Genomic DNA, 27,542 nt, shown 5'->3' on the forward strand with positions numbered 1-27,542 from the left:
CCATGATGACAGTAAATATTTGACTACATATTTTTCAAGACACTTTTATACAGATGGTTTGTTCTGTCAATCAAAACAAATACTGGGGGCTAATAATATTGACCTTTTTAAAATGTTTTTTTTAATTAGTTACTGTTTTTATTCTAGCCAAAATAAAACCAAATAAGAAGAAAAAATATAGGAAATACTGTGAAGAATTCTTTGCTCTGTTAAATTTAATAGAAAAAAAGAAAATGACTGGAGGGCTAATAATTCTGACTTCAACAGTGTACATATTTATTTATATATATATATATATATATATATATATATATATATATATATATATATATATATATATATATATATATATATATATATATATATATATATATATATATATATATATATATATATATATATATATATATATATTATAATCCATGTCAAATAACCTAGCATATATGATTCCTCACTCACTAAAGGGTTAAAGCATGAGTGAATAATGATCTAGTGGCACTGGAGTCAGTGACCTTTTCCTCCACATGTTCTCTTGAAGTTAGGCTTCAGATGACTTCATGGCATTAAAAACAGGCAGCTCTTCGACATATGTTGAAGGGAAAAGTCCTCTCTGTCCATTTAGCTCACCGAACCACCAGCCTGTGTCGTCCTTCTCAAAGATCTGCAGCACGTCTCCTGGCAGATTAAAGATAGAGTGTCAACAAGACGCATGCAGGTGCAGGGATGATGTATTAAGATGAACTGCCTTATTACCTTCATTAATGTTTAACTCGTCCTCTCTCTCTGACATGAAGCTGTAGAGAGCCTTGCATCTGCCAATACAGCGTAATTCTGCTTCTGTTTAGGGAACAGAAGTGTGTGTTAGTAAAAGCGATGTGCAGGTCTAGTCGACTATATACAGATACAGCTCCTAGTATTAGTTGACTCTCCTTTTGGCCAATAGCAGATAGTATTTTTACTTTTTCTCTTGTGTGTTTTTAGGTCAGTGTTAATTTAATAAATAAATAAATAAATATATATATATATATATAATGTATATTGTGTATATTTACCTTTATCGTCTTCATATTCAGATGCACTTCCATTAACCGGGCCACTCTGTTGTTCATCAGAATTGGTCGCCTCATTCGAGGGCTTTGCTCCAGTCCCTTCAGGGCTTTGGTTTGTCTCATTGCTCACTGCTGCCCTCATGGACTGACGTGATCTGAAAGGAGTCTTTTTGATCCTCACCGGTCGAGAAAGCTGCACTACACTGTGCTCACAGTCCTGGAGCAAAACCAGACACAAAACTGAGTCTTTTATTCAACCTTGGTTTATTAAAATTGGAAACCCATATATTACAGTCAAAAAATTGTAGCAAGATCATAAACAAAACATGATGCTAAATTAGTGCTCTTAATAAACACTTTTACATGCTTTTTCATGTCCTGGATTTACATCTTTCAGGGTGCTTTCAGACATAGTTCATTTGCTTGGACCGTACCCAAGTTCGATTGTCCCCCCTTGCCTCCTTCTCGGTTGGTTTGTGTTCACACTTTTTTTTTCTTTCTGAACCCCGGTACGCTTGCGTCATCAAGCCGCCGTTTTGTGTACGGCTGTTGCCAGGTGACGGACACTAAAGCAAAGCGCCAAAATGGAAAGACCTACGCACATTGCGGTTGTTTTACTTTTACTGAACCATTTGGTTTTGGACATACAGAAAGTGACTCGCGTCTGTTTGCTGCAAAAATATTATAAACATTCAGAACATGACATGTCTGCAGAAGCTGTTTTTGGAGGAGACAAGCAAACATTATCACTGTGCTTATCCTGGCCCAGTCCTACTTGTCAGCAAGGTACAGTACGTGATACACCGTTTGTTATACTTTTGTCGGTTTACTTCCGTTATTTGATATGATTGCATTCATACCAGAAGTAGAACCAGAAGAAGAACCGGATCAGAGTTCATGTGAACCGTACCCCAGACCACCTCTTCCAGGCGAACTCGGGTACTCTTTGTTGGTGCGCACCCAAGTTCAGAAGACAGCGTTCACACTAGCTAAACGTACCGTACTCTGATGTCAAACGAACCCGGGTCCGGACCAAAAGTGCTAGTGTAAAAGCACCCTCAATTAGAGAATATAGGATCAATTGAATCCACTGTTATAATATTTTGAATGTTTGTTTAAAATGGTCTGTTTTAGTCAGTGATTTAATACTGTGATATCTAATGTTGTTTATATTTGTAAATATAGTTTAATTTTTAAGTTCAGTTTTAGTTATTTAATACAAGTACTATTGCACAATTTTAGTACTACATAAACGCAAATATAGTCATGCCAACTACCTGTTTTATATATATATATATATATATATATATATATATATATATATATATATATATATATATATATATGAATATATATATATATATATATGAATATATATATATATATATATATATATATATATATATATATATATATATATATATATATATATATATATATATATATATATGTATTTTATTTCAATAAATAGTAAAAAAAAAAACAATAACTATGACAATAAGCTGAGAATGAAGTTTCATTTGATGCTAACATTTAAAATAAATTTTTAAAACGATATATTTTACTATATACAGTTGAAATCAGAATTATTAGCTCCCCTTTGATTTTCTTTGAGCAAGGACATTTTCACAGTATGTCTGATAATATTTTTTCTTCTGGAGAAAGTCTTATTTGTTTTATTTCGGCTAGAATAACTGCAGTTTTTATTTTTTAGAAACCATTTTAAGGTAAACATTATTACCCTTTTAAGCTATATATTTTTTTGATAGTCTACAGAACAAACCGCCATTATACAATAACTTGCCTAATTACCCTAACCTGCCTAGTTAACCTAATTAACCAAGTTAAGCCTTTAAATGTCACTTTAAGCTGTATAGAAGTGTCTTGAAAAATATTTTGTAAAATATTATTTACTGTCATCATGACAAAGATAAAATAAATCAGTTATTAGAAATGAGTTATTAAAACTATTATGTTTAGAAATGTGTTAAAAAAATCTGCTCTCTGTTAAACAGAAATTGGGGAAAAAATAAACAGGGGGGCAAATAATTCAGATGGGCAAATAATTCTGACTTCAACTGTATATTAATATAAATCCACCATAATATTCAGTTATTCATTTTCCTTCAGCTTAGTCCCTTTATTCATCAGGGGTCATCACAGCGGAATGAACCGCCAACTTATCCAGCATATGTTTTACACAGCGGATGCCCTTCCTGCTGCAATCCAGTACTGAGAAACAGCCATACACACTCATTCTCTCACACACACTACAGCCAATTTAGTTTATTTAAAAATATTTGCACTTTAAATGCTGCTTATGGGACAGCACGGTGGTGCAGTGGGTAGCACAATTGCCTCACAGCAAGAGGGTTGCTGGTTCAAGCCATAAGCCTTGGCTGGGACAATTAGCATTTCTGTGTGGAGTTTGCATGTTCTCCCCACGTTTGCGTGGGTTTCCTCCGAGTGCTCCAGTTTCCCTCACAAGTCCAAAAACATGTGGTATAGGTGAATTGGGTAAGCTAAATTGTTCGTAGTGTATGAGTGTGAATGAGTGTGTATGAGTGTACCCCAGTAATGGGTTGCAGCTGGAGGGCCATCGCTGCATAAAACACATGCTGGATAAGTTGGCGGTTCATTCCGCTGTGGCAACCCCAGACTAATAAAGGGAATAAGCCATAAAAGACAATGAATGAATGATGCTGCTGATGATAATTTGACTAAAATGCAAATACAATTATTTTAGTATAATTAATTACACCGTTATAGTTTTTATCAAATTTATTTTTATATCATTTTTATTTTTTACATTTGAAATTTGGTTCAAGATTTTTTTTTATTATTATTAATTTTAGTAATTATTAGATTTCCTGCAGAACTAAAATGAAATTCCAGAACATTTGCATTTAAAATGAATGCTGATAACAGTTTTACCTTCTATAAATAAAATCAAATAAAAAGCCAGTGGATTTTAGGACAGAAATTGCAAAACTCACCTTTTCTTTCCATTTAGTGATGCTGTCGCTGAATCGATGTCTTGATTTGGGTTTTCCTTCAATCTCTGCCAGACTGTGAGTCAGTTTGCAGTGCGTCGCCTCTAAAAGGTCCAGTTTGAGGATGGCCTGTCGAGATGAATCGGACAATAGTTTTCTAAACCAAATATTAAGTTACTTTGTGTAATACTGTACATTTTTTAATTTAGACTGCAATACCTAGTGGTTGAACTAGGTATTGCAGTCCAAATTCAAAATATTAGAGAGGGTTTTTGATCATCCAGCACCTCCTACAATGACTTGTGGCACAAGCAGGTTGCCAGATTGACGACTTTAACAGAAGCATGCATGCTTCACAATCAAGCATTCCACTAAGCTGCTCAGCTAATGTTTAAGTGCTCAGCTAATGTTAAGGTGTATTTTTTCCACCTTATGTGGATTTTTATAACTCTGAGTCTGCATCTGCATTTTTGGCCACGCCCACATACATTCATGCAGCCTTCAGGACTGAAATAAAAAATATAGTTTGTGTTTTCCACCAAAGGAATCCATGGTGCTGAAATATAATTGGCTAAACTGGCAGTGGGCTGGTGACCAAAACTAAGACAGACATTCTGACACAGAATGCACATTTCTGACTAAGCAATGTTTAACAGACAAACAAGTATGTTCATATCTGCAAACATATGGTATTTTATGCTTTAAAAGAGTCAAAAACGTGCATACAGCAGCTTTAAATAGTCAAAAAGCCTCAATGAAAATGTAATTTAGATCTTAGATGTTCGGTGTTATATGTAAGAGTGTCTCACCTCCTCCAGTAACTGCTCGGTTTCCTCCAGGTTTTTCTGGTTTGAGAAGTTTGGTTGCTCTGTATATACTTTCACCATTTTCTCTAAACCTGAAAACCAGATGTGTGTGTGTCAGTGCTGAGCTAAAGGCATACAATATGAACAATATAACAGTACAGCAACACCTAATAAGATCTCTGAGGAATAAAAAGTTCTATTTAAAGGGGGCATTTCACGTTTTAACAATTCAGCTTTCCATGAAAAAACAACAGTTTCCTACTTATCTCATTGATATTGTTATGTTTAAATTATATATACAGTTGAGGTCAGAATTATTAGCCCCCCTGTTTATTTTTTCCCCAATTTCTGTTTAACGGAGAGCAGATTTTTTTTCAGCACATTCCTAAACATAGTTTTAATAACTCATTTCTAATTGATTTATTTTATCTTTGCCATGATGACAGTAAATAATATTTGACTAGATATTTTTCAAGACACTTCTTTACAGCTTAAAGTGACATTTAAAGGCTTAACTAGGTTAATTAGATTAACTAGGCAGGTTAGGGTAATTAGGCAAGTTATTGTATAATGGCGGTTTGTTCTGTAGACTATCAAAAAAAAATTAGCTTAAAGGGGCTAATAATTTTGACCTTAAAATGGCTTTTAAAAAATTAAAAACTGCTTTTATTCTAGCCGAAATAAAACAAATAAGACTTTCTCCAGAAGAAAAATATTATCAGACATACTGTAAAAATTTCCTTTCTCTGTTAAACATAATTTGCGCAATAAAAAAAGAAAAAAAAATTCAAAGGGGGGCTAATAATTCTGACTTCAACTGTACCTATACAGTGGTGTGAAAAAAGTGTTTACCCCTTACTGATATTCCTTAATTGTTTGCAAGTTTGTCACACTTTGTTTCAGATCATCAAACAAATTGTAATATTAGTCAAAAATAACACAAGTAAACACTTCATGCAGTTTTAAATGCTGTTTTTATTAATAAGAGAAAACTAAATAAAAAAACTACATAGCCATGTGTGAAAAAGTGTTTGCCCGGTGTTAAAGCATAACTTAACTCTGGTTTATTACACCTGAGTTCAGTTTCTCTAGCCACCCCCAGGCCTGATTACTGTTTGCAATCAAAAATCACTTAAATAGGACCTGCCTGACAAAGTGCAGTAGACCAAAAGATCCTCAAAAGCCAGACATCATGGCCAGATACAAAGACATTTAAAACAAATAAGAAAGAAAACAATTGACATCTACCAATTTAGAGAAGGTTGTAAAACCATTTGTAAAGCTTTGGAACTGCAGCGAACTACATTGAGAGCCATTATCTACTAATGGCAAAACATGGAACAGTGGAAAACCTTCTGAGGAGTGGCCAGCCAAAATTGTCTGTTTTGCAATTCTCAGAGTAACACTGCAATGTTTGGATGATGAATCAAGTAAGCCAAATATTCAGTTATCCATTCATTAGGAGTCGTTTGCTTCATTTTGTTACGAACAAACATTACATGCTTTAATAATTATCATTTTAGTTCCTTGTGATGTGATAAACAGTGGTGATAATGTCAGAAAGAGCCACTAGGCTGCGCTAGTCTGGAGTGATAACCTGATATATCCCAGGTCACCATAGAGCAAGTGAGTTGCATTTGGTAGAAGGAACAGCATGGTGAACTAATGCTACCAACCCACTCTGTTTCTGGTATTTTGTGAACAGTATTTTTGCTGCTCCAATGTGAGTATTGACTGAGTGTTTACGTTTGAATGTATTTTCCATATTTAGTTGAGATTTGCCCTATGTTTATTTCTTATGTAGACAGGACCTGTTGTCCAGGAAGTTTCAATGATTGGTGATTGTTTGATGCACACTTTCAGTGGACTACCCTGTGATCATTGATTGGGTTTAAAGGAACATTATAAATGGTCATCAGTAGTGTTTTCCAGAAAGTGTGGAACATCGGCGGGTGAACTATCACAGTATTCGGAGACTTGGATTGACAAGGTCAGTGACTCTCTATCGTATTTTCCAGAGAGAGGATATGTGGATATCATTGCATTGCAAAAAGACCACCTAAAGGAAATATTCTCCTCACCATCTATATAATTTAAACAGACTGTTTATGTTCAAAGACTGCATAATTGTATATACTAATTGTCTTTGTGTGGTATATACTTACACGTGGAGAAATTAAAGAGCCCCTATTATGGGTTTTTGAAAATGACCTTCCATGTATTGTGTAACACAGCATTGAAGTACAACAGTGAAGTGAAATATCCAGCTAAGGCTTAAATCTGAAAGTGCACCGTGTTTAAAACCATTGAGTCATCTATAAAAGAGTCGACTCAGAGTGGTTCAAATGAATCGTCTGTGTAACAAATCTTTAGCAGGGTCGACGTGACGTTGATATGGAACTCAAGCCCCGCCCATTTATTGCATGCGCAAACCTGGGAAAATTGAAACCCCCGCCCACAAACACTGTAGAAAGAAAAATAAGACGACAAATACAGTAGCAGATCCCAGTTGAATCATGTCACGAATAGGCGTGGGCCGGTGCAAGATTCTGACGGTATGATAACCTTGGATAAAAATATCACGGTTTCACGGTATTGTGATTACTGCTCTAAAATATATTCTTTTTAAATCTCTGGGTAAAAAACGAAAACGTATTTCCTCTGAACATAATGTATTTTATTTTGAGAAACATTTAAAATATTTTGGAACAGTAAACATCCCAGCAGGAACAGGATGTCAACGTGATGTCAGATTGACGTTGTACCCCAACGTTGTGGCGACATTGCATTTTGTTTGGAATTGAAAATCGGGTTGACATCAGAACCCAAAGTCAGGCCAACGTCAATGTTCAACATAAAATCAACCAAATATCAACTTCTAATGATGTTACAGCTCGTGAACACAATACCACTATGTTGTCATATGTTGAATTTTGGTTGCCATACCTGTTGAATAAATGTCAGTATTTGACGTCAATATGACGTTGGTTTAAGATGTTTGTTCAATGTTCGCTTTCCAACACAACCTAAAATCAATCAAATATCAACATCATTTGTTGTCATTATTGGACGTCAAATTTACGCTGCCCTTAGATGCTGGCTAGACTTTGAACTTTGGTCACCTAACGTCACAACCTAAATCTAACCTAATATTAACGTCTTATGATGTGTGCCTGCTGGGATGTCAGGCTAAATAATTCAAATAAATTTTGTTTGTTGCTGTCTTCATTTGTTTGAACACAGATTTATTCACAATTTAAAACTATCACTGAAAATACTGTTGTCCTAAAAAACTAACAAAAAAGTAAATAAATAATCGTACATATACCTTAGTAACGGTATAGCAGAAAATTTTGGCGGTTTTAAAAACCTTGACTTTTCCAAACCGCGGTGTACCTTGAAAACGATTATCGTCCCATGTCTAGTCATGAAGACGCTGTGCTCTGAAGTGTGAGGGAAAGTTAGAATTTTATTTTGGCAAAAATACCTCAACATTATAGCCCCAGCCTTGTGCTGCGTTCCCGTTATTTTTCTGACAAGTGCTTCAGCAATCCACACCCTTACAACAGGGGATTCGTCGGCCGTTTGTTAAAGGAAGGATCAGAAAAGACTACTGATGTATGGGACTTTGTCAGAGTTTGACAGGAACTTTACAGTACACAGTTCATGGACCAGTTTCTTCCTCCATTTCACAAGTGTAAGTGCGATTTAAAATGGTTGCCTCCTTGTTTTCTCTAACTTGCAAAATGTGTATTTGATTGTGTTTTGTTACTTGTAACCGCTCTACGTGGCTTGTACTGAAAAAAAGAAAACTTGACGCGTGGCCCTTTTTTTAACAGATTTGCATTTGTGAGCTTGTGATCCTCTGCCGTTTATCGTTACTGTGGCCACCATCAGCTGTTCTTACACATGTGCGGCGGTCAGGTTTGCAGTCTGCATTGGGCTCACACATACACTCTGCACTCTGACTACTTCAAAATTGTTGATAAGCCGTGGTGGGCATTTTTCTCTGTCTCGTGCTGAACACAGTCGACCAATCGCAACAGACAGGGTCATCGGACCAATCAGCACAGATTAGCTTTGTGCTCATTTGGGGTTTGGGAATCGCTGAATGAATCATATGGCAGTCAGTGGGATAATTAATTAAAAATAAATGCAAAATATAAGACAATGAAAGTGTTTTTTGACCTTGCATGCATATCAGCCTGTTGTTGGAGACCCCCAAAACCAAAATATGACCTTTTATAATGCATAATAAGGGCTCTTTAAAAGAAAAGAGAAAATGTCAGGCTTGTGAAGTTTAATTTCAGTATGATTGAAATTCTGTGACCTCCCTAGAGTAACATCAATCAGAGAGGAGGTGTTACAATTTGTAAATGAATCACACATTTGGAACAAATCACTTGAATGAAAGATTCAGTGGCACCGAAACAAAATCTACTGGATCAAACCTTCTCTGTCAGTTTTAGTTTTGGTGATCCAGTCCTCCAGACGCTGAAGTTTAGTCCTAATGGCATCTTTTCTCCTGTCTTTTCCCATCATTGTCTTTCCTTCTTCCTCCTGCACACACAAGAGTCCATTTAATTTCAGTTCTCGTGAACATGAATTTGTGCTCCAAAGTCAGTCTTACAAAGTAGTCGGCCATGAGAAATTCAGCTTTGTTTTCATCCACTGCAGTGGCGACGTCCTCGACCATAGACTGAATGTCTTTTTCCACATCCACCCTCCGCACGGCCTGATCAATCTGCTTGTGGCTCTGACAGCAAAAACATCCAGCTAATGCAAATCAGACACAAAAACTGATACCAAAGGCAGTTTATTCATTAAAGGGCACATAGTTTACTTTTTTAAGATTTAATATTAATATTATGGCTCTTCTGAGTGTGCCAGTGTAGGTTCAGTTCAAGACACAGTTCAGATTTTTTAATTATAATATGTTATAATGTATCATTTTGGGGGCGTGTCCACAGCTCACTGTTTTAGGGGTGTGTTGCTTCACATGAAAATTAGTTTCAAATTCCCGCCCAACGTAACAAGTGGGGCGGAGCCAAGAGCTCCCCCGCTCTGTGTTTGGCAACAGACAGGCAGACAGAGAGAAGCAACATGAGTGAGAGGACCAGCATTCAGCCCTACATGTACAACTCGGACACAGACCAAGCAGAGTACAAAATCATTTGTGTCTTTGTATAGTTTTACAGCCAACTGTGTGCTAGTTAAGTTCCGAGCTTGTACACTGAGACTAATAACCACGCACACTGAATTAACTATGACTGAGGCACCGGATGACCCGCTTAGAGCCGCAACACGGCACACCAGACATGCACATTCCATGTTATTTAAAATTAAACTATTCAGATAGCGATCTGTGGCGTGGCAGAAATATGAAGTGTCCCGAATTGAGGCTGAGCGCTGCGGACAGCCGCGGACTTGAAGCGCCGGTGTGTGTACCATGATAGAAACCTATGTTTAAATTTCTAAAATGCATGGCGTGACGCTGTGCGTTGCCGAGCGGCGCTTCTGGTGTGCGACCTGCAGGCAAGTTCGTTATTTTATTTCCAATGGAGAGACATTCACATGAGGCAACGCGCTAGCTTTTCCAGCTGCACCTAGTTAAGATCACAGGGAGCTTCTGTGACCGTGAGAAATGCGAACAGCTGAAGTTTATGGTAGACGCAGTGAAAAGTACACATGTTTGCAAACCTACCTACAAACAAAGTTACAAACAATAATTCCGATTAGAGCAATCATGTGAATATTGCTCTTGTGTTGAGCCCAATGAGCCTTGCATTTAAAAAAAGAGCAAGGGTGTTCTTTTAGTGACATCGCTTTGACTCACATGCTGAAAATGGCGGACATGAAACGACAAACTGAGGATATGGTGACGCGCGGCTGTCAATCAATATTGGTGTGCGGGGGGAACGCACTCCTATGTCAAGTTGCGGTCGATCTGAAAACCGCTCCAATTGGTCCACTGTTTTTTATGTTGTTAAATTGAAAAAAAAAAAGGACTGGGTGTGTTTATATCACCCCAATATGATGGTCCATACACTATACTTGCACATATGTCTGTCCAAACAGCTTGAAAAGTAGATTTTTCACCATAGGTGCCCTTTAAGTAGATAAGCAGATGAAGGGTTTAATTGCTAATAAGTGAAAGCCCCACAAATTATATTTCATTTATTCATTTTCTTTTCGGCTTAGTCCCTTTATTAATCTGGGGTCGCCACTGTGGAATGAACCGCCAACTTATCCAGCATATGTTTTATGCAGCGGATGCCCTTCCAGCTGCAACTCATTACTGGGAAACATCCATACACTCTCATTCACACAAATACACTATGGACAATTTAGCTTGCCCAATTCACCTATACCACATGTCTTTATACTGTAGGGGAAACCAGAGCACCCGGAGGAAACCCACGCCAACACGGGGAGAACATGCAAACTCCACACAGAAATGCCAACTGACCCAGCTGGGGCTTGAACCAGCGACCTTCCTGCAGTGAGGCGATTGTGTTACTCACTGTGCCACCGTGCTGCTTAAATTATATTTATATAATATATTTTATCAATTAAAATGTCAAATAATGAAAAATAATGTTATTGTAAGACAAAGTGTGGACACTTTTGAAGTCTTGAACGCAGTTGAATTCATAATGCTTTATTTGTTGACATTTTGATTCATACTCGAGAATAGATGTGCTTACGTGAGTGACGGTCTGTGAATAAACAGTCATGAAGAGACTGTACTTGTTCAGGGTGTTGGACAGAGTCTCTATTCTTTGCTTCTCAAGCTCCTGAACGATCTGAAAAACCGGTCAGAATCAGTCAAAACTCAGCAACTTCCAGAAAGCATCAAATATAATAACATTCTGAACCTGGTAGCATGTCTTGAGAGTGTTCTCCAGCTTCAGGCGGATGTGGTGACCCTCCATGTTAGTGTTGAAATATTCCTCATCAACTCTGACCTGAAGCTCCGCTGACTTACTCAATCTGTTGAACATCTAGACACAAACGGCAGTCATTTGATGTCCAAAAACATAATGGTTAACCACTTTAGTTAAGTCACAAATACCTTCTGCTTTTCTTTCTCTGTACAGATTTGCTTGTTTTTCTCCACAAAGCTGAAGAGAGCTTCATGTTCTCTTGTCAACCCGATCAGCTTCTTTTTCAGCTGTAAAAAAAACAAAAAACGCACATTTCTGCTCATAACTACTTCTTTTGATGGCAAAACAAAACTACCAAAACTTGTTCACACAATTTAATTAATATAAAGTTGAGATCAAAATGATCTCTACTGTAAATTGTTTTCTTTTTTTAATATTTCTTAAATTATGTTTACCAGATCAAGGATTTTTTTCCCTGTATTTCATATAATATTTTTTCTTCTGGAGAAAGTCTTATTTGTTTTATTTCAGCTAGAATAAAAGCTGTTTTTAATTTTTAAAAAACATTTTAAGGTCAAAATTATTAGCCCCCTTAAGCATTTTTTTTTTTCGATTGTCTACAGAACAAACCACCATTATACAATGACTTGCCTAATTACCCTAGTTGAGTCTTTAAATGTCACATTAAGCTGAATACTAGTATCCAGTAAAATTCTAGTAAAATCTTATGTGTCGTCATCATGGCAAAAAAAAAAAAAAAGAAATCTCACAATTCTGTCTTTCTCAGTTTTTATCTCACAATTCTTAGTATTGTAGTTTGTATCTCAGTTGCATGTTTTTCTGCTGAAAACAAAATGGCAAATACTGGTAAGGTATGTTTTGATGCTGGTTTATTATGCTGGTTCTTGCTCTCCACCAATAAGATGTGTGTGGTGTGCAGTGGCACAAAATGGCTGATTTCATGTCATCCAGATGGTTAAGGATGATAATATAAATTCAATTAAATTAATCTTTATTTGTAGAGTGCCTTTACAATGTAGATTGTGTCAAAGCAGCTTCACATAGAAAGTTATAGTGAATTGAAACAGTGTGGTTCAGTTTTTAGAGTTTAAGTTCAGTTTAGCTCAGTTCAGTGTGGTTTAATATTCACTGCTGAGAGTCCAAACACTGAAGAGCAAATCCATCGATGCGCAGCACTACAAGTCCCGAACTATGCAAGCCAGTGGCGACTGCGGCGGGGAAAAAACTTCAATTGGCAACAGTAAAAGATAAAAAACCTCGAGAGAAACCAGGCTCAGTTGGGCACGACCATTTCTCCTCTGGCCAAACGTCTTGTGCAGAGCTACAGTGTAGGCGCTGAAGAACGCTGGACGTGTAAGTAATGTAAGGAATTATTGCTAGTCCTGAGCAGCATAAGACCAGCAAGAAGTAGTAGTAGTAGAGTCTCATCTCCAATTCCCTTTAAGAATCAGTTATGCAGTGGAGGATTTACTATTTACATACCTTTTAAGCCGGAAAACTGAAGGTTTTATTAGCGAGGAAACGTATCTTTAACTTTTAGTGAGAGGTTAAAAGTAATCCACAGAACAAGCTGGATTCACCAAAGCCTCTTGAAATTGAAAAGGCATGGGAGGAGGTAGGCTTTTTTATATTTATGTACACAATGATAATCTTTTACTTTAATCCTTTAATTTTTTATATTTAAAGATGTTTGTGTGCTGCTGCACATCCCTATGTGTGTGTAATAAGCAATGTGTATGTGCATTGTGAATCCACCCAGATGCCAGATGCAATCTGCGGACATTTTTTGCTATTTCTGCGCAGAATTGTGTGAAAAATCTGCGGATTTATGCAGAAAAATTTTGGAAAAACATAAAACCCCACAAAGTTTTGGAAAAGTCATGAAAATTGGTTTAACAATTATCTGTATACTTGAATTAGAGCTGCACCATATTGGAAAAATATTTTGTATACTTTGTATTTCTGTAATGTATATTGCGATGTGAATACAATTTCACCAGATGATTTAACAGGTTTATTTGGATTGATTGGGGGGATTTTGTAGAGGAGTGAATCTCGAATAATATAGAACAAATAAATTACAAGCACGGATAAATAATATATAGCAAAGACAAAGTGAATTCTAGTTTTCAGGTATTCACTATTCAGCTACAGATATTGAATAATCAACACTGCATAGTCTTCATTGTATATTATTTAATCTTTATTGAAGTTACAAAAAATGACTTGTGGCCGGATGTTTTAAACTCTGAAATATTAAAATGTTCACACAGTCACAGGCTTTAAAGGGACAGTTTACTCAAAGATTAAAATGTCCTCACTATTTACTCACACTTCACTTGTTTCAATAGTATAGGACAGTGTTTCCCAACCCTGTTCCTGAAGGCACACCAACAGTCCACATTTTCAACCTCTCCCTAATCAAACACACCTGAATCAACTCATCAGAACATTAGAAGAGACTCCACAACCTGACACAAATGGGTTAGATAAGGGAGACATACAAAATATGTACTGTTGGTGTGCCTTCAGGAACAGGGTTGGGAAACACTGGTATAGGAGATGTTAAATTGCCGTCTTTTTGTGTTCATTTAAAAAAGAATGTTTGAAACAAGTAAAGGGTGTAATGAAAATGGTAAGTAATTTTTGCGTGATCTCTTTAAAAATGCATGCGGATGATAAACTTTTAAACCATTGTAATTAAACTCTATATTAAACTATAATCCCAATTTAACATTGCATATCCTGCGACGTGACTGTTGCAGATGCACATTGTGATATCGATGCTGAAACGATATATTGTGCAGCCCTAACTTGAATATAGGTTGGTTGTCTTTACTTCTTTTCTGTCCTTGGCCATAAACATGCTCTTACATTATTAGTGCTGTTTAAGCATCATCAAAGTCAATTTTACATTGATATAAAAACAAATTTAAACAAAATAGATTGTTGTGTGTTTTATGATATGCTGTAATAAATTAGAACATGCATTATTTTTCTTATTATTTACCATGTATACGTAGACATTACATGAATCAATGATCATGAAAATTGACTTGAAAGTTCTGGAAAAGTCTTGAATTTTTAGTAGTAATAATGTGTATGAACCCTGTTGATCAAATCCCTCAACTTTTAAAGAAATGGGCTTCATGCTGTACGTTCTTACCTTAATTTGTTCACTCCAGTTTGTAAGAACGAGCTTTCCGGACTTTTCAACTGCATTGTCAAGCTGTGTACATGAAGACTTAATGTAAATGCTGCTGAACATAAATATATATTTGTTGCATACCACAATATAACTATATAATTGGCCAAAATTGATTTTGTTTTTAAGAAATATACTCACCCATAGCAAGATATTCCAGATATAGATCATCTGCAATACTAGTAATGCTTATTAAGTAGTAACTACTAAATTTATATTTACTATTAACAGCCCGTGCTTTACTTTTAGCATTGGAGTATATAGAAAATGCCCAACAAAAGAAATCTATTATTTAACAAATCATGCCTCCAAGTGATAGAATCTACAAAAAATGATCATCCTTTGATTGATAATATTTTAACCAAGGTTCACCATCTACAAAATCAGTTTTATCATGTAATTCTTTGCTGGGTTCCAGCACATGTTGGGCTTTCTGGAAATGAGCGAACTGATGCAGCTGCTAAAGATGCTTTGAAGCAAGTTGTGAACAAATGCCAAATTCTTCCATCAGAGATGAGACCTTTTATCAACATTTACATTTTAAATAAGTGGCAAGAGGAGTGGGATGCATTGGAAAATAATAAATTACCTGAAATCTCAAACAGAATTTTAAGACTCGATTTGATCAAGTTATTTTTACCAGATGTCCTATTAGGCATACAAGATTACCTCACGCCTTTTACTTAAAGATGAAGACCCCACTCAGTGTTTGTGCTGCAAAACTCCCCTTACTGTAAAACACATTTTACTGGACTGTCCTGCTTTTAATGATTCTAGAAGACTTTTTTATGAAATGAACTCTCTTAAGGACATTTTTAGCAAAGTGACACCAGAAAAGATTTTAGAATTCTCATCATATATTACCTCTAAGCATCTTATTTAACTTGTGTATTCATTTATTTGTTTGTTCTTAATTATTTATTTAATATTGAAATGTTCTTGCCATGAAAATAGCCTTGGTTGCTGACATGGCAACAAATAAAAAATACATTACATATTTACTATTAACACAATTCAACAAGATTTTTCATTGATTTCTATACACTCTCAGAAAAAAGTAAATAATAATAAAGTAATAAAAGCTGTCACTGAATCATTATCTTTTCGAAAAGTATGCATTAGTACCTTAATGATATTTATTGTTATCATAAAGCAGGGGTATTCAATTAGTTTGTCATGGGGGGCCAATTCATGAAAAGCATCCCAAATGAGGGGCCGGAGAGATATTACTTGCTATATAAGTGATGACACAACAGCATATAAGAGCCCATATGTTGTATTTTTGCTCCTTAAGACACCCATGTTGGCTTTTTCTACATTAAAATGTTAATACGTTGTATTTTGAAACATAACATCGCTGGATTGTACAATGTGGCTTTTTTTAACAAACATTTAAATGTATTTCAAAGCACAACAAAAGCAGTGCATTGCTCAAGTAGGCTTCTTCTACATTTAAAAACATTCATATGTTATGTTTTGAACTGCATAACAATTAGGGATGCAACAATTATAGATTTTGGTTGTACGATTATAGTCTGAAGAATAATCATGGTTTCACGTTTGTCACATCTAATGTAAATTTAAGCTTTATATTAGCCAAGTATTTAAATGAACTGTTGTTATTATCTGCGTCCATACATAATCATTTGTTCTAATTCGTCTTGCATATCTATAATGCACTGAAAGCTATGCACAACTCTCACCGCTACAACGTGAGATGTTTTCTACTCAGTGCATCTGGAAGGCGTGAGCGCATCGCTCCGCTTGCGCATGCATATTGGCATATATTCTAATATTGGAAATAACTAACTTGTGCGAGGAAAAGATGCGATATATGAACGGCCCGCTGCTATAGTTAATCCAGTGTGCATGCGTATTAGCCTCGGTATAAGCTCAGAACTCTAAACTAGCACACAGGTGGCATAACTTTGTTTAGCTGCAGCAGGTTCGTTCCGTGCAACAGAAACGCGGCGTTGAGAAGCCTTTAAGCTTAAGTATCCAAATGTTTTCGGCTGTTCGCGCCACTCACTCGCTTGATGTCAGGTGACTCACGCTCTGCGCAGCCTTCAACTGCTGCTCGTGATGTATTGAACAGATGCACGTCACTTCAGAACTATAGCGGCCATTTTTCAACTGAACTAAAATTATTTTTGATGTCTTGGTCACACTATTTGGACGGCCGGAACAAATTGGGCCGCCAATTAAATAGCCCTACCGTAAAGGTTTACTTTAGTACCTAAAAAAAATACAAAAATGTACCTGATTAAATTTTTAAGTAATATGTAACTTTGGGCTACAAATGTGTACCTTTTTGAAAAGATAATGATTCAGTGACAGCTTTAATTACTTTATTTTTTTTTTTCTGAGAGTGTATAGAAATCACTTCTTTTGCACTTATTATAGTGCACAGTAGTCAAAGGAAAAAAATGAAACCATGGATTTAATGGTGAATACCTGTAAATCTAGGTTGTTGCTAGAAAGGAGACAGCTGCATCTGGAGGTTAACGCTAATTATTATTTATAATACTTATAAATTACCCATTTATTCCATATTATTAATGTCTACCCCTACCCCAATCCTAAACCCAACCGTCACAGTAATGTAAGAATATTAAAGGTGCAGTAGGTGATCTGCCACAATGCTAAACTGTTAGCAGGTTGTTGCTAGATCTGATGCGTTTGCGGCCGGAAGTTAACGAGAATTATTTCTATTATTTATTAAATTTCCTATTTATTGTATTTTATTAATGTCCACCCCCACCCCATCCCTAAACTCAACCGTCACAGTAACGGGAAAACAGTAGTTGTACAGAGTATTATTTAAGTTATCTATTAAATTACCCAATAAATTGTATTTTTTAACGGCTACTCCCAACCCTAAACCAAATCGTCACAATACAGTAAAAATATTAATTATTGTTATACAGTGTCATAAAAACATGCTGCTATATTAATGTGCATATCGCACTTCCGGCCGGTCGCATTTCCTATCTAGACTTTACCCTGTTAGCATAAACCTCTGAAACACATGCTGAGTCCAAATTCGCATACTTATACTACACCCTAAAAGTATGTACTTTTTTGTGAGGGAAAAGTACACACTTTTGAGTGTGTAACAGAAGAGTATGCAAGCTTTTGGGACATACTACTTCCTCGTTAACAGATCGTTGTGTTGCTTAGTTACGGGCCCTGTCAATCATCCACTTTTCTTTCATATTTAATTCCCTAGAAGCAGCAGCAGCAGGTTAATCTCCCATTCACGAGACTCCTCAGGAGTCTCCTCAGGTGTTTGGATAATTCTGCATTCAGACGTTAATGTTCAAACACGTCTTTATATAAGTTCAGTATTGTTGTTGCAGATGAAATATAACACAGAAAACGCGATTAAAACATTTTCCAGTGGGCCAGATTTTAATTAACAGTCATACAAACATCTTTACCGAAGCCTATCTACTTGACGGCTGGTCTCGCACATCCATCTTGTTTGTAGTTTGTTTACACTTTTCATCTGCGTTTGTAGTGCTAAATCGAATTCACGTCCTATGCGCAATGTATTGTGGACAATATCAGCGGTTAGAGTATGGACGCTTCTACACTTCGGCTGCATCCGAAACCGCATACTTCCATACTATACAGTACGCTAAAATCAGTATGCGAGCTGAGTAGTATGTTCAAATTCATAGAATACGAAAATCAGTATGCGAGAAGTACCCGGATGACTTACTACTTTCGGCGAGATTCTGAAGTGCACATCCCATGATGCCCCGTGAGAGAATTCATGAATGGGAGTGAAGCGACGCAACTGATGCAGATAGGTCACATGACCATGACAAAATGGCGGATGTTATACGTCCGAATTCCATTCATACTTTTCACATTCATACTGTATAGAACGTACTTTTCTAACGGCCGAGTAGTACGTTTTAATTCAAATGCAGTACCTACTGAGTAGTAGGCGGTTTCGGACACAGCCTCCGAGTTTTTACCGGAAATAGTAAACCATACAGGAACCTTTGGCATACTCTTTTCAACATACTACGATTTGTGACATACCAATTCTACTTTTAAATACTATTTAGGACGGATAGTATGCGAATTGGGACGCAGCAACAGTCCCTCCCCTGCGGTCCAAAGCCACGCCTCCTGAAAACATGAGCGCGCACATTAAAGATGACAGCAGAACCCTCTCTCATGTGTTGAGCTAAAGCTAAAGCTTGGCTGGCAGCGTGCAGGAATTACACTCATTACTAAGCCTTACTTACATGCTATTTCTGACTGAATATTCAGAGTAGCGGTAAACAATATAGGGAGTGCATCACAGGTCGTCATTGTTTAAAAATGAACCAATGTGAATATAAAACCAACTTCACCTCAGTATAGCAGGCTAGGCGGGATAGCGCTCTTTACTGATGTTTTGTTGGTAAACTAAATCAAAATCGACATTATAAATGCTGTAAAAAAACTTTATGAAACTGAAAATAGTCACATCAATCTATCGGCGGAAGATTTCAGTGGTTGAACAACATTTCTTTGCACAGTTGCTTTACTTTACGCAAGTGTATTCATTTAGAGTGGTAATCTCAGAATAAAGACGTTAAGGGCTATTCACATTTGGCGTTATTTGCACATGCAAGTTTATGTGCAACCAAAACATCGCTGGTGAAAACAAATTGACGCACGCGCTGCTCCTGATCCCGGTTGTTTACATGCACGCCAATATGCTTCCACATGCAAGTTGACAAAACTAAATCATATGATAATGATGTTACTTTGACTAAGCATAGCTATGAAGCAGAAAGGAGGAATAATGAGTCAGGAAGGTAACTAAGACTTCATAACATTAATTCTCGTCCATGAGTCGGGTCTAAGACAACAGATAATTCTATAAAACAAATTTTTTTGTATTCTATAGAACTGTCATAATTAATATTCATGCAAAAGTCTTAGAATATTACTCCAGTTGTGTCTTTACATTGTTTTTCAGTTACATTTAGGATTGATTTCTGTTATGTATTTAGAATAATAATTGTATATTAATAATAATAAAAAACAAATTGTTATATTTATTGAAAATAAATAACTATTCATTCATTTTCTTTTCGGCTTAGTCCCTTTATTAATCTGGGGTCGCCACAGCGAAATGAACCGCCAACTTATCCAGCACATGTTTAACGCAGCGGATGCCCTTCCAGCTGCAACCCAACACTGGGAAACATCCACACACACTCATACACTACAGCCAATTTTAGCCTACCCAATTCACCTATAGCACATGTCTTTGAACTGTGGGGGAAACCGGAGCACCCGGAGGAAACCCACGTGAACACGGGGAGAACATGCAAACTCCACACAGAACTGCCAACTGACCCAGCCGAGGCTCGAACCAGCGACCTTCTTGCTGTGAGGCGAACGTGCTACCCACTGCGCGTTGCCCATATAAATAAATATATTAAAATGTATATATTTATAATAATTCCCTGCTGAAAAATCCAGCTTAAACCAGCCTAGGCTGGTTGGCTGATTTTAGCTGGTTGACCAGCCTGGTTTTAGAGGGGTTTTGGCCACTTTCAGGCTGGTTTCCAGCCTGGTCTTAGCTGGTCAGGCTGGAAAATTACCAGCTAAATCCAGCTAAAACCAGCTTGACCAGCCTGGTTTAAGCTGGACATAGCTGGTTTTGGTTGGGCTTCTAGCCTGGCAAGTTGGTCAAGCTGGTTTTAGCTGGTCATTTTCCAGCCTGACCAGCTAAGACCAGGCTGGAAATGGCTGGATACCAGCCTGAAAGTGGCCAAAACCGCTCTAAAACCAGGCCCAGGGTGCCGTTTAAACTAGAACCGCCACAGATCCCATTCATAACACAACACAATCTACATCAGCTCTGCGTGACTAAAATAGTTTTAAAACAGAACATTACCTGTTTAAGAGAAATACTTCAGTCATGGTGTCGTGCTTCCTCCAGCGTGCAAAAGTAACTCCAATATTGATTCAGGATTTTAAAATCTCTCTCTCTCTCTCTCTCTCTCTCTCTCTCTCTCTCTCTCTCTCTCTCTCTCTCTCTCTCTCTCTCTCTCTCTCTCTCTCTCTCTCTCTCTCTCTCTCTCACGCGTAGCATGTGTATGCACAAACGGCGGATCTGCGTAAAAACAGCTGCGCAGTAGCTCAAATCTGCATTTGTTGACAGTTTTATCTACTTATCGGAATTTTGGGTATTATCGGCCCGAAAATATTTTAATTGGTCGAACATTTTTAGTCTTATGCCTTCCCCAGAATATAAAAATACATATAAATCGTTTAGATCATTTACTTTAATCAGTAATACTGAAATGTGAAGAGACTTTCAACCAGCACAACAAAAAATGTTTCTGAAGACAATCACCTACTGCATCTTTAATTATCATTGTACAGTCTCTCTAAAATATGCTATATAGATGTGAGTATTCACAGCTGTATCCCATCTAGACTTTACCGTAAATCTGGCCACTTCCAAGACAGATTCATCTTCATATCAAATGGCCAGAGTGAGTACATATTTTCAGCTATTTTTTATATTTCTTAAAGGGATAGTTTCCCAAAACTGAAAATTCTGTCATTTGCTCACCCTTTAGTTTCTTTTAATGTCCAACACAAAAATAAATTACTCAAATAAAAATGTTGGTAACCTTTAACTTTCATAGTATTTGTTTTTCTATGGAAGTCAATGTTTTTTTTTAAATATTTTCTTTTGTGTTCAACAGAAAAAAAGAAACTCATAAAGGTCTTGAGTGAAAAGTAATTCAATTTTCATTTATGTTTACACTATTCCTCTTAATGTGACATACCGGCCTTTTTCTTTTGCCGTGTTCATCCAGGATTTGCCGGATTTCCTGAATGGCATCCTGATTGAGAGCGTTTCCCAGAATGCTGAAAGAATAATGCAGATATAAATACACAGCAGCCACATGAATAATGAAGCGAGGAGAATGATGTAGTGTAGTGTGGTACCGGTGGGCATCTGCTGAAGCGAACATCTCATCTGATATGAAGGACCACGCGTGATACGTGGAGCTTTGAAGAGGGGAAAACTGTCAGTGAGTTTGCAGAGCAACTGCATCAAATATTAACCTGCACTGCTGATGTGGTGAAAACAACTCTAGACTGAAAAACAATACTATTCTCACTTTTAGTCGAATTCTAAGGGTAAAAAGGACCTGACATGCAATACTTGTGTTGTTTTAGAAAGATTTTACAATATTGTTGATTTAAAAGTAAATAGCATAATGAATTTTAAGATATTTTAATGAATAAAATAACATTTTAAAGTTTTTGGAAAACATACTTTTATGTTGTTTTCAGTATATACGCTCCCCGGCCACTTTAATAGGTACACCTTACTAGTACCAGGTTGGACCCCCTTTTGCCTTTAGAACTGCCTTAATACTTCATCGCATAGATTCAACAAGGTACTGGAAATACTCCTCAAAGATTTAGCTCCATATTAACAGGATAGCATCACACAGTTGCTGCAGATTTGTCGGCTGCACATTCATGATGTGAATCTATCCATTCCACCACATCCCAAAGGTGCTCTATTGGATTGGGATCTGATGACTGTGGAGGCCATTTGTGTACAGTGTACTCATTGTCATGTTCAAGAAACCAGCCTAAATTAATTCACGCTTTTTGACATGGCACGTTATCCTGCTGGAAGTAGCCATCAGATGATGGGTACACTGTGGTCACAAAGGGATGGACATGATGATCAGCAGCAATACTCAGGTAGGGTGTGGAGTTGACACGATGCTCAAATGGTACTAACGGGCACAAAGTGTGGCAGGAAAATATCCCCCACACCATTACACCACCACCATTAGCCCGAACTGTTGACTTGTGCCTTGTGCAGGATGGATCCATGCTTTCATGTTGTTGATGCCAAATTCTGACCTACCATCTGAATGTGGCAGCAGAAATCGAGACTCATCAGACCAGGCAACGTTTTTCCAATCTTCTATTGTTCAATTTTGGTGAGCCTGTGAATTGTAGCCTCAGATTCCTGTTCTTAGCTGACAGGAGTGGCACCCAGTGTGGTCTTCTGCTGCTGTAGCCCATCCGCCTCAAGGTTGGACATATTGTGTGTTTAGAGATGCTCTTCTGCATATTTCGGTTGTAACGAACAGTTATTTGAGTTACTGTTGCCTTTCTATCAGCTGGAACCAGTCTGGCAATTCTCCTCTGACCTCTGGCATCAACAAGGCATTTGCGCCCACAGAACTGCCGCTCACTGGATATTTCCTCTTTTTCAGTCCATTCTCTGTAAACCCTAGAGATGGTTGTGCGTGAAAATCCCAGTAGATCAGCAGTTTCTGAAATACTCAGACCAGCCCGTCTGGCATCAACAACCATGCCACATTCAAAGTCACTTAAATCCCCTTTTTTCCCCATTCTGATGCTTGTTTTGAACTGCAGCAGATCGTCTTGACCATGTCTACATGCCTAAATGCATTGAGTTGCTGCCATGTGATTGGCTGATTAGAAATTTGCGCTGACCAGCAGTTTGACAGGTGTATCTAATATTTTAGATTTTATTATTTTTATATAAATAATAAGAAAATGCTAACAAAGAAATGCTAATATAGCAGTGATATACTTGTACTATATAATATTAATACATAATCTATTTCTAATTATTTATTTGTACATTTGTTTAATATTTATTACTAATATCACAATAATCATTACTTTAATATAAGTTTAACAGTCACTCTAACAGATAAATTGCTAAAATAATAACGTTGATGTATAATATTATTATATTACTGATTTCTAACAATGTATTCATACTTTTCTATTTAAATATTTATTGCTTAATATCACAGAAATCAAAGAGAATGTTATTTTTTTTTATAGATTTTCTGATTTCATTTACAATTATACACTGTAAAAATGCTGGGTTCCACACAATCGATTTGTGTTGGCACAACATTAAGGAATTTAGTTAACTTATTAGTTTTTACACATTTAAATGGATTTTGAACATAAAACAATTAATTTATCCACCCAAAACTCAGTAATTGTGTTGTTTTAGCTCCTTTAAAATACAGCAAACCTCATTTTTTTGACTGTATATGTATTTTTAGTTTGAGGCGGTTCATTGAAAGTCCTAAGGTGTGATCACTCACTTGTCACTCATCTCTTTGGAGACTTTAAGAAGTTTTCCTGCAATCTTCTGAAGTCCTTTTGAATAGTTGATCTCCAGTTCAGATCTAGACTCAGAGAAAACAGTGTGTGTGTGTGTTTGTGTGTTAGTGCTGTTGTTTTGCTGCGGAGACGGCAGAGAGTCCTCACTGAGATTCAGCCCTTAACATTTCAAAGCTTATTTTCACCATTTTGCAGAACTTTTACATTGTGTTTTGGCCTCTGGAGTGTATCTTCAGTGTAGTCTAGTCTTAGAGGTCAAGCACTACAACAAGCCGAAGAGAATAAAAGCAGAGTTTGTGTTACCTTTGCTGAAACACTGCCAGAAGCTCTTTACAGAAAACCTCCCCATTCTTAGAGATTCTCTTCAACTCCTGATACAGCAGATTATACTGAAACATAGCACACACACACACACACTCACACACACACACACACACACACACACACACACACACACACACACACACACACACACACACACACACACACACACACACACACACACACAAACACACACACACCAATCAAACACACAATGACGTATATGTCTGTCTATATGATATCTATCCTTTATCCATCTACCTGCCCATCCATCCATTCATCAGTTTTCCATCCATCCACCTGCCCATTCCATCCATCATCCATCCATCTACTTGCCCATCCATCCTCCTTCCATCCATTCCTCCATCCATCTACCAGCCCATCCACCCATCTATTTGTTTTCCATTCATTCATCCATCCATCCACTTGCCAATCCATCCACCTTCCCAACCATCTGTCGATCCCTCATCCCAGCCCATCCGCCTATTGATCCATACATTCATCCATCCATCCGTTTTTCATCCATCCATCCATCTTACATTTATCCATCTGTTTTCCATTCATCCATCTGTTTTCCATCCATCCATCCACTTGCCAATCCATCCATCCACCTGCCCATCAATCTATTGATCCGTATATTCATCCATCCATCTTACATTTATCCATCTGCTTTCCATTCATACATCTATTTTCTATATATCCATCCATCCATTCCTTCATCTACCCATCTATTTGTTTTCTATATATCAATCCATCCAGCCATTTGTTTTCCATCTATCCATCCATTTTCTGTTCATCCATCCATCTGCCCATCCACCCATCCAATCCCTTTTCCTTTCATCCATCCATCCACTTGATAATCTATCCATCCATCAGTTTTTTCCATCATGCCATCTATTGATCCATCCATCTGTTTTTCATCCATCTATCCATCCCTCTATCAATTTATCTTACTTTTACCTATCTGTTTTATCATTTATCCATCTATCCATACATTCATTTTCTATATATCCATCCATTCATCCATCTTTTTTCCATCAATCCATCTTACATTTATCCATCTGTTTTCCATCCATACATCCATTCATCTACCCATCTATTTGTTTTCTATATATCCATCCATCCATCTGTTTTCCATCCATTTTTCATCCATCCATTCATCTTACATCTATCCATCTGTTTTCCATCCATCCAATCATCCATTTTCTATATATCCATCCATCCATCTGTTTTCCATCCATCTACACTTGAACACTCTTGGTTTTGTGAGTGTAAAACATACTTTTCAATTACTATTGAATTCATGAAAAGTGTTAGCCAATATTGTATGTAACTTTAGAGAAAGTCCCTATACAGTAATTCCAACTATCCCTATAGTTCCAAATATCAAATGTTCAACATCGAACCAAATTTATGTCAGTCTGGCAAAAAGTTCCAACCATCGTGGAATTTTATGAAATGTCATTGAATTGTAAAAGGTCTATTACATGCATTGAAAGTCAGGGAATTAAATTTTTTTTGTCCAAGTATTTTTTTTGTTTGTCATTTGAAATTTTACTTGCTTAAAATGTATTTTTTTCTGTACCGTGTTTATTATGTTGTTTCACTTATTTTGCCTGTTGTTATGGATAGGCTATTTTTGGCTGCCTTTTTTCCAATCAAATGCAGTCACCAGACTGTACCTGTTAAAATACTGTCTGTGGCTGTTTTTGTTTGCTCAGTGTTATACCAGTCCCGCCAGATTTTTATTATTATTTTATTTTTCAACCTAAAATGACTGAATTTGAGGGTGACTCAATTTATAGCGATTGTTTATGGTGTTTCTTGTGTTGTTTTGCTCTGAAAATATACACAAAATTACACATTCTTCAAGATCAAGATCGTAAAGTGCAATTCAAAAGCATAAATAAATGGTGGGAAAAAAAACATGAATCAAAAAATACAACTGTTACTTTACAGTGTGGCCAAAATGTGAGGAAAATCTCGCTGAACTTTAGTCAGTGAATATCAGGGAATTCGGCCTAAAGTGGGAACCCAGTTCACCATTTAGAACCAAAACACCCTAGCAACCATCCAGAACTCCCTAGCAACCATTTAAAAATGTTGGGCTTACACTTTAGTTCAAGTAAAAATTCACACCATTTACAACTGACTTATCACCTGCCTATTATTAATATATTAACTGTTTATTAGCACAACATCTCTAATCCTACCCAATACCTAAACCCAACTACCTTACTAACTATTAAGTGCTAAAAGTAGCAGTTAATAGTTTGTTAATAGCATGAATTGTACGTTAAAGTAAAGCCAGTCCTGGAGGGCTGGTGTCCTGCATAGTTTAGCTCCAACTTCCTTCAACACACCTCCCTGGAAGATTCTAGTATACCTAGAAAGAGCTTGATTAGCTGGTGTGTTTAATCTGGGTTGGAATTAAAATATGCAGGACACCGGCCTTCCAGGAGGTAGTTTGGACACTCCTGAAATAGTGTGCCCATTATTTGATTTAAACCTATCAATCAGCTGTTTTCTGTTTAAACTTTCATTCATTTCTCAGAGTTTTTCTGGCAAAGCTTTACCAGGTTGACAGATCTTTACTCATCTAGTTAATAATAAGCGATTCTTCCACCAAAGTGTACAATATAAAGCAGACATCAACACTGACTAAATCTGAGAGTAATTATATTCTAGCACGGACGTCAGATTAGCAGTTATGAAGATATTTATATGAAACTCACAGTACAGCTGCTCAGCGGGTCCTTCATCTTCCCTCACGCTGGTCGTTCTTTAACTCTGCGGCTCAAACTTTGACCCCAGTCTCTCTCTGTTCCTGAAAAACGCATGCGGAAACCAGCGCAAGATTACTGCATCATTAACCCACCATAAAAGCAAAGGAGTGGCGGAATGAAGCTTCAGTCATTGCTATTGAGATCACTGTGAAACTATGCATGAAGCTGCGTCAGCTGATGTTTGTGTTGAGGAGCCAATAAACTGATCATTTATACAACTGGCTGAAAGTCTGAAAACACTTACAAATACACTGCCTCCACTCACACAGGTGAGTGGGCTTGACAAACCATCTGTAGAAACAC

The 27,542-nt window shown here is 36.9% G+C and overlaps 1 protein-coding gene across 3 annotated transcripts; it reads right to left on the minus strand.

The window, feature by feature from the left end:
- Positions 1 to 425: 425 nt before the first annotated feature.
- Positions 426 to 27,242, minus strand: nostrin (nitric oxide synthase trafficking). Of its 3 annotated transcripts, XM_056465966.1 has the most exons (16): positions 27,189 to 27,242; positions 24,436 to 24,521; positions 24,114 to 24,197; positions 21,940 to 22,002; positions 21,777 to 21,858; positions 14,923 to 14,985; positions 11,924 to 12,022; positions 11,727 to 11,852; positions 11,556 to 11,654; positions 9,479 to 9,604; positions 9,300 to 9,408; positions 4,852 to 4,940; positions 4,046 to 4,171; positions 1,053 to 1,266; positions 754 to 837; positions 426 to 675 (listed from the first exon to the last, which is right to left on the minus strand). In XM_056465966.1, the coding sequence occupies exons 1-16, from the start codon at positions 27,213 to 27,215 to the stop codon at positions 539 to 541; spliced, it is 1,614 nt and encodes a 537-aa protein (XP_056321941.1). In that variant the 5' UTR covers positions 27,216 to 27,242; the 3' UTR covers positions 426 to 538. The 3 variants fall into 3 exon arrangements, with proteins under 3 accessions (XP_056321941.1, XP_056321942.1, XP_056321940.1); XM_056465967.1 differs by lacking the exon at positions 9,479 to 9,604; XM_056465965.1 differs by having other exon boundaries at positions 21,777 to 22,002.
- Positions 27,243 to 27,542: the final 300 nt, after the last annotated feature.

The sequence above is a fragment of the Danio aesculapii genome, chromosome 9 (genome assembly GCF_903798145.1).
Source record: "Danio aesculapii chromosome 9, fDanAes4.1, whole genome shotgun sequence".
NCBI classification, from domain to species: Eukaryota; Metazoa; Chordata; class Actinopteri; order Cypriniformes; family Danionidae; genus Danio; species Danio aesculapii.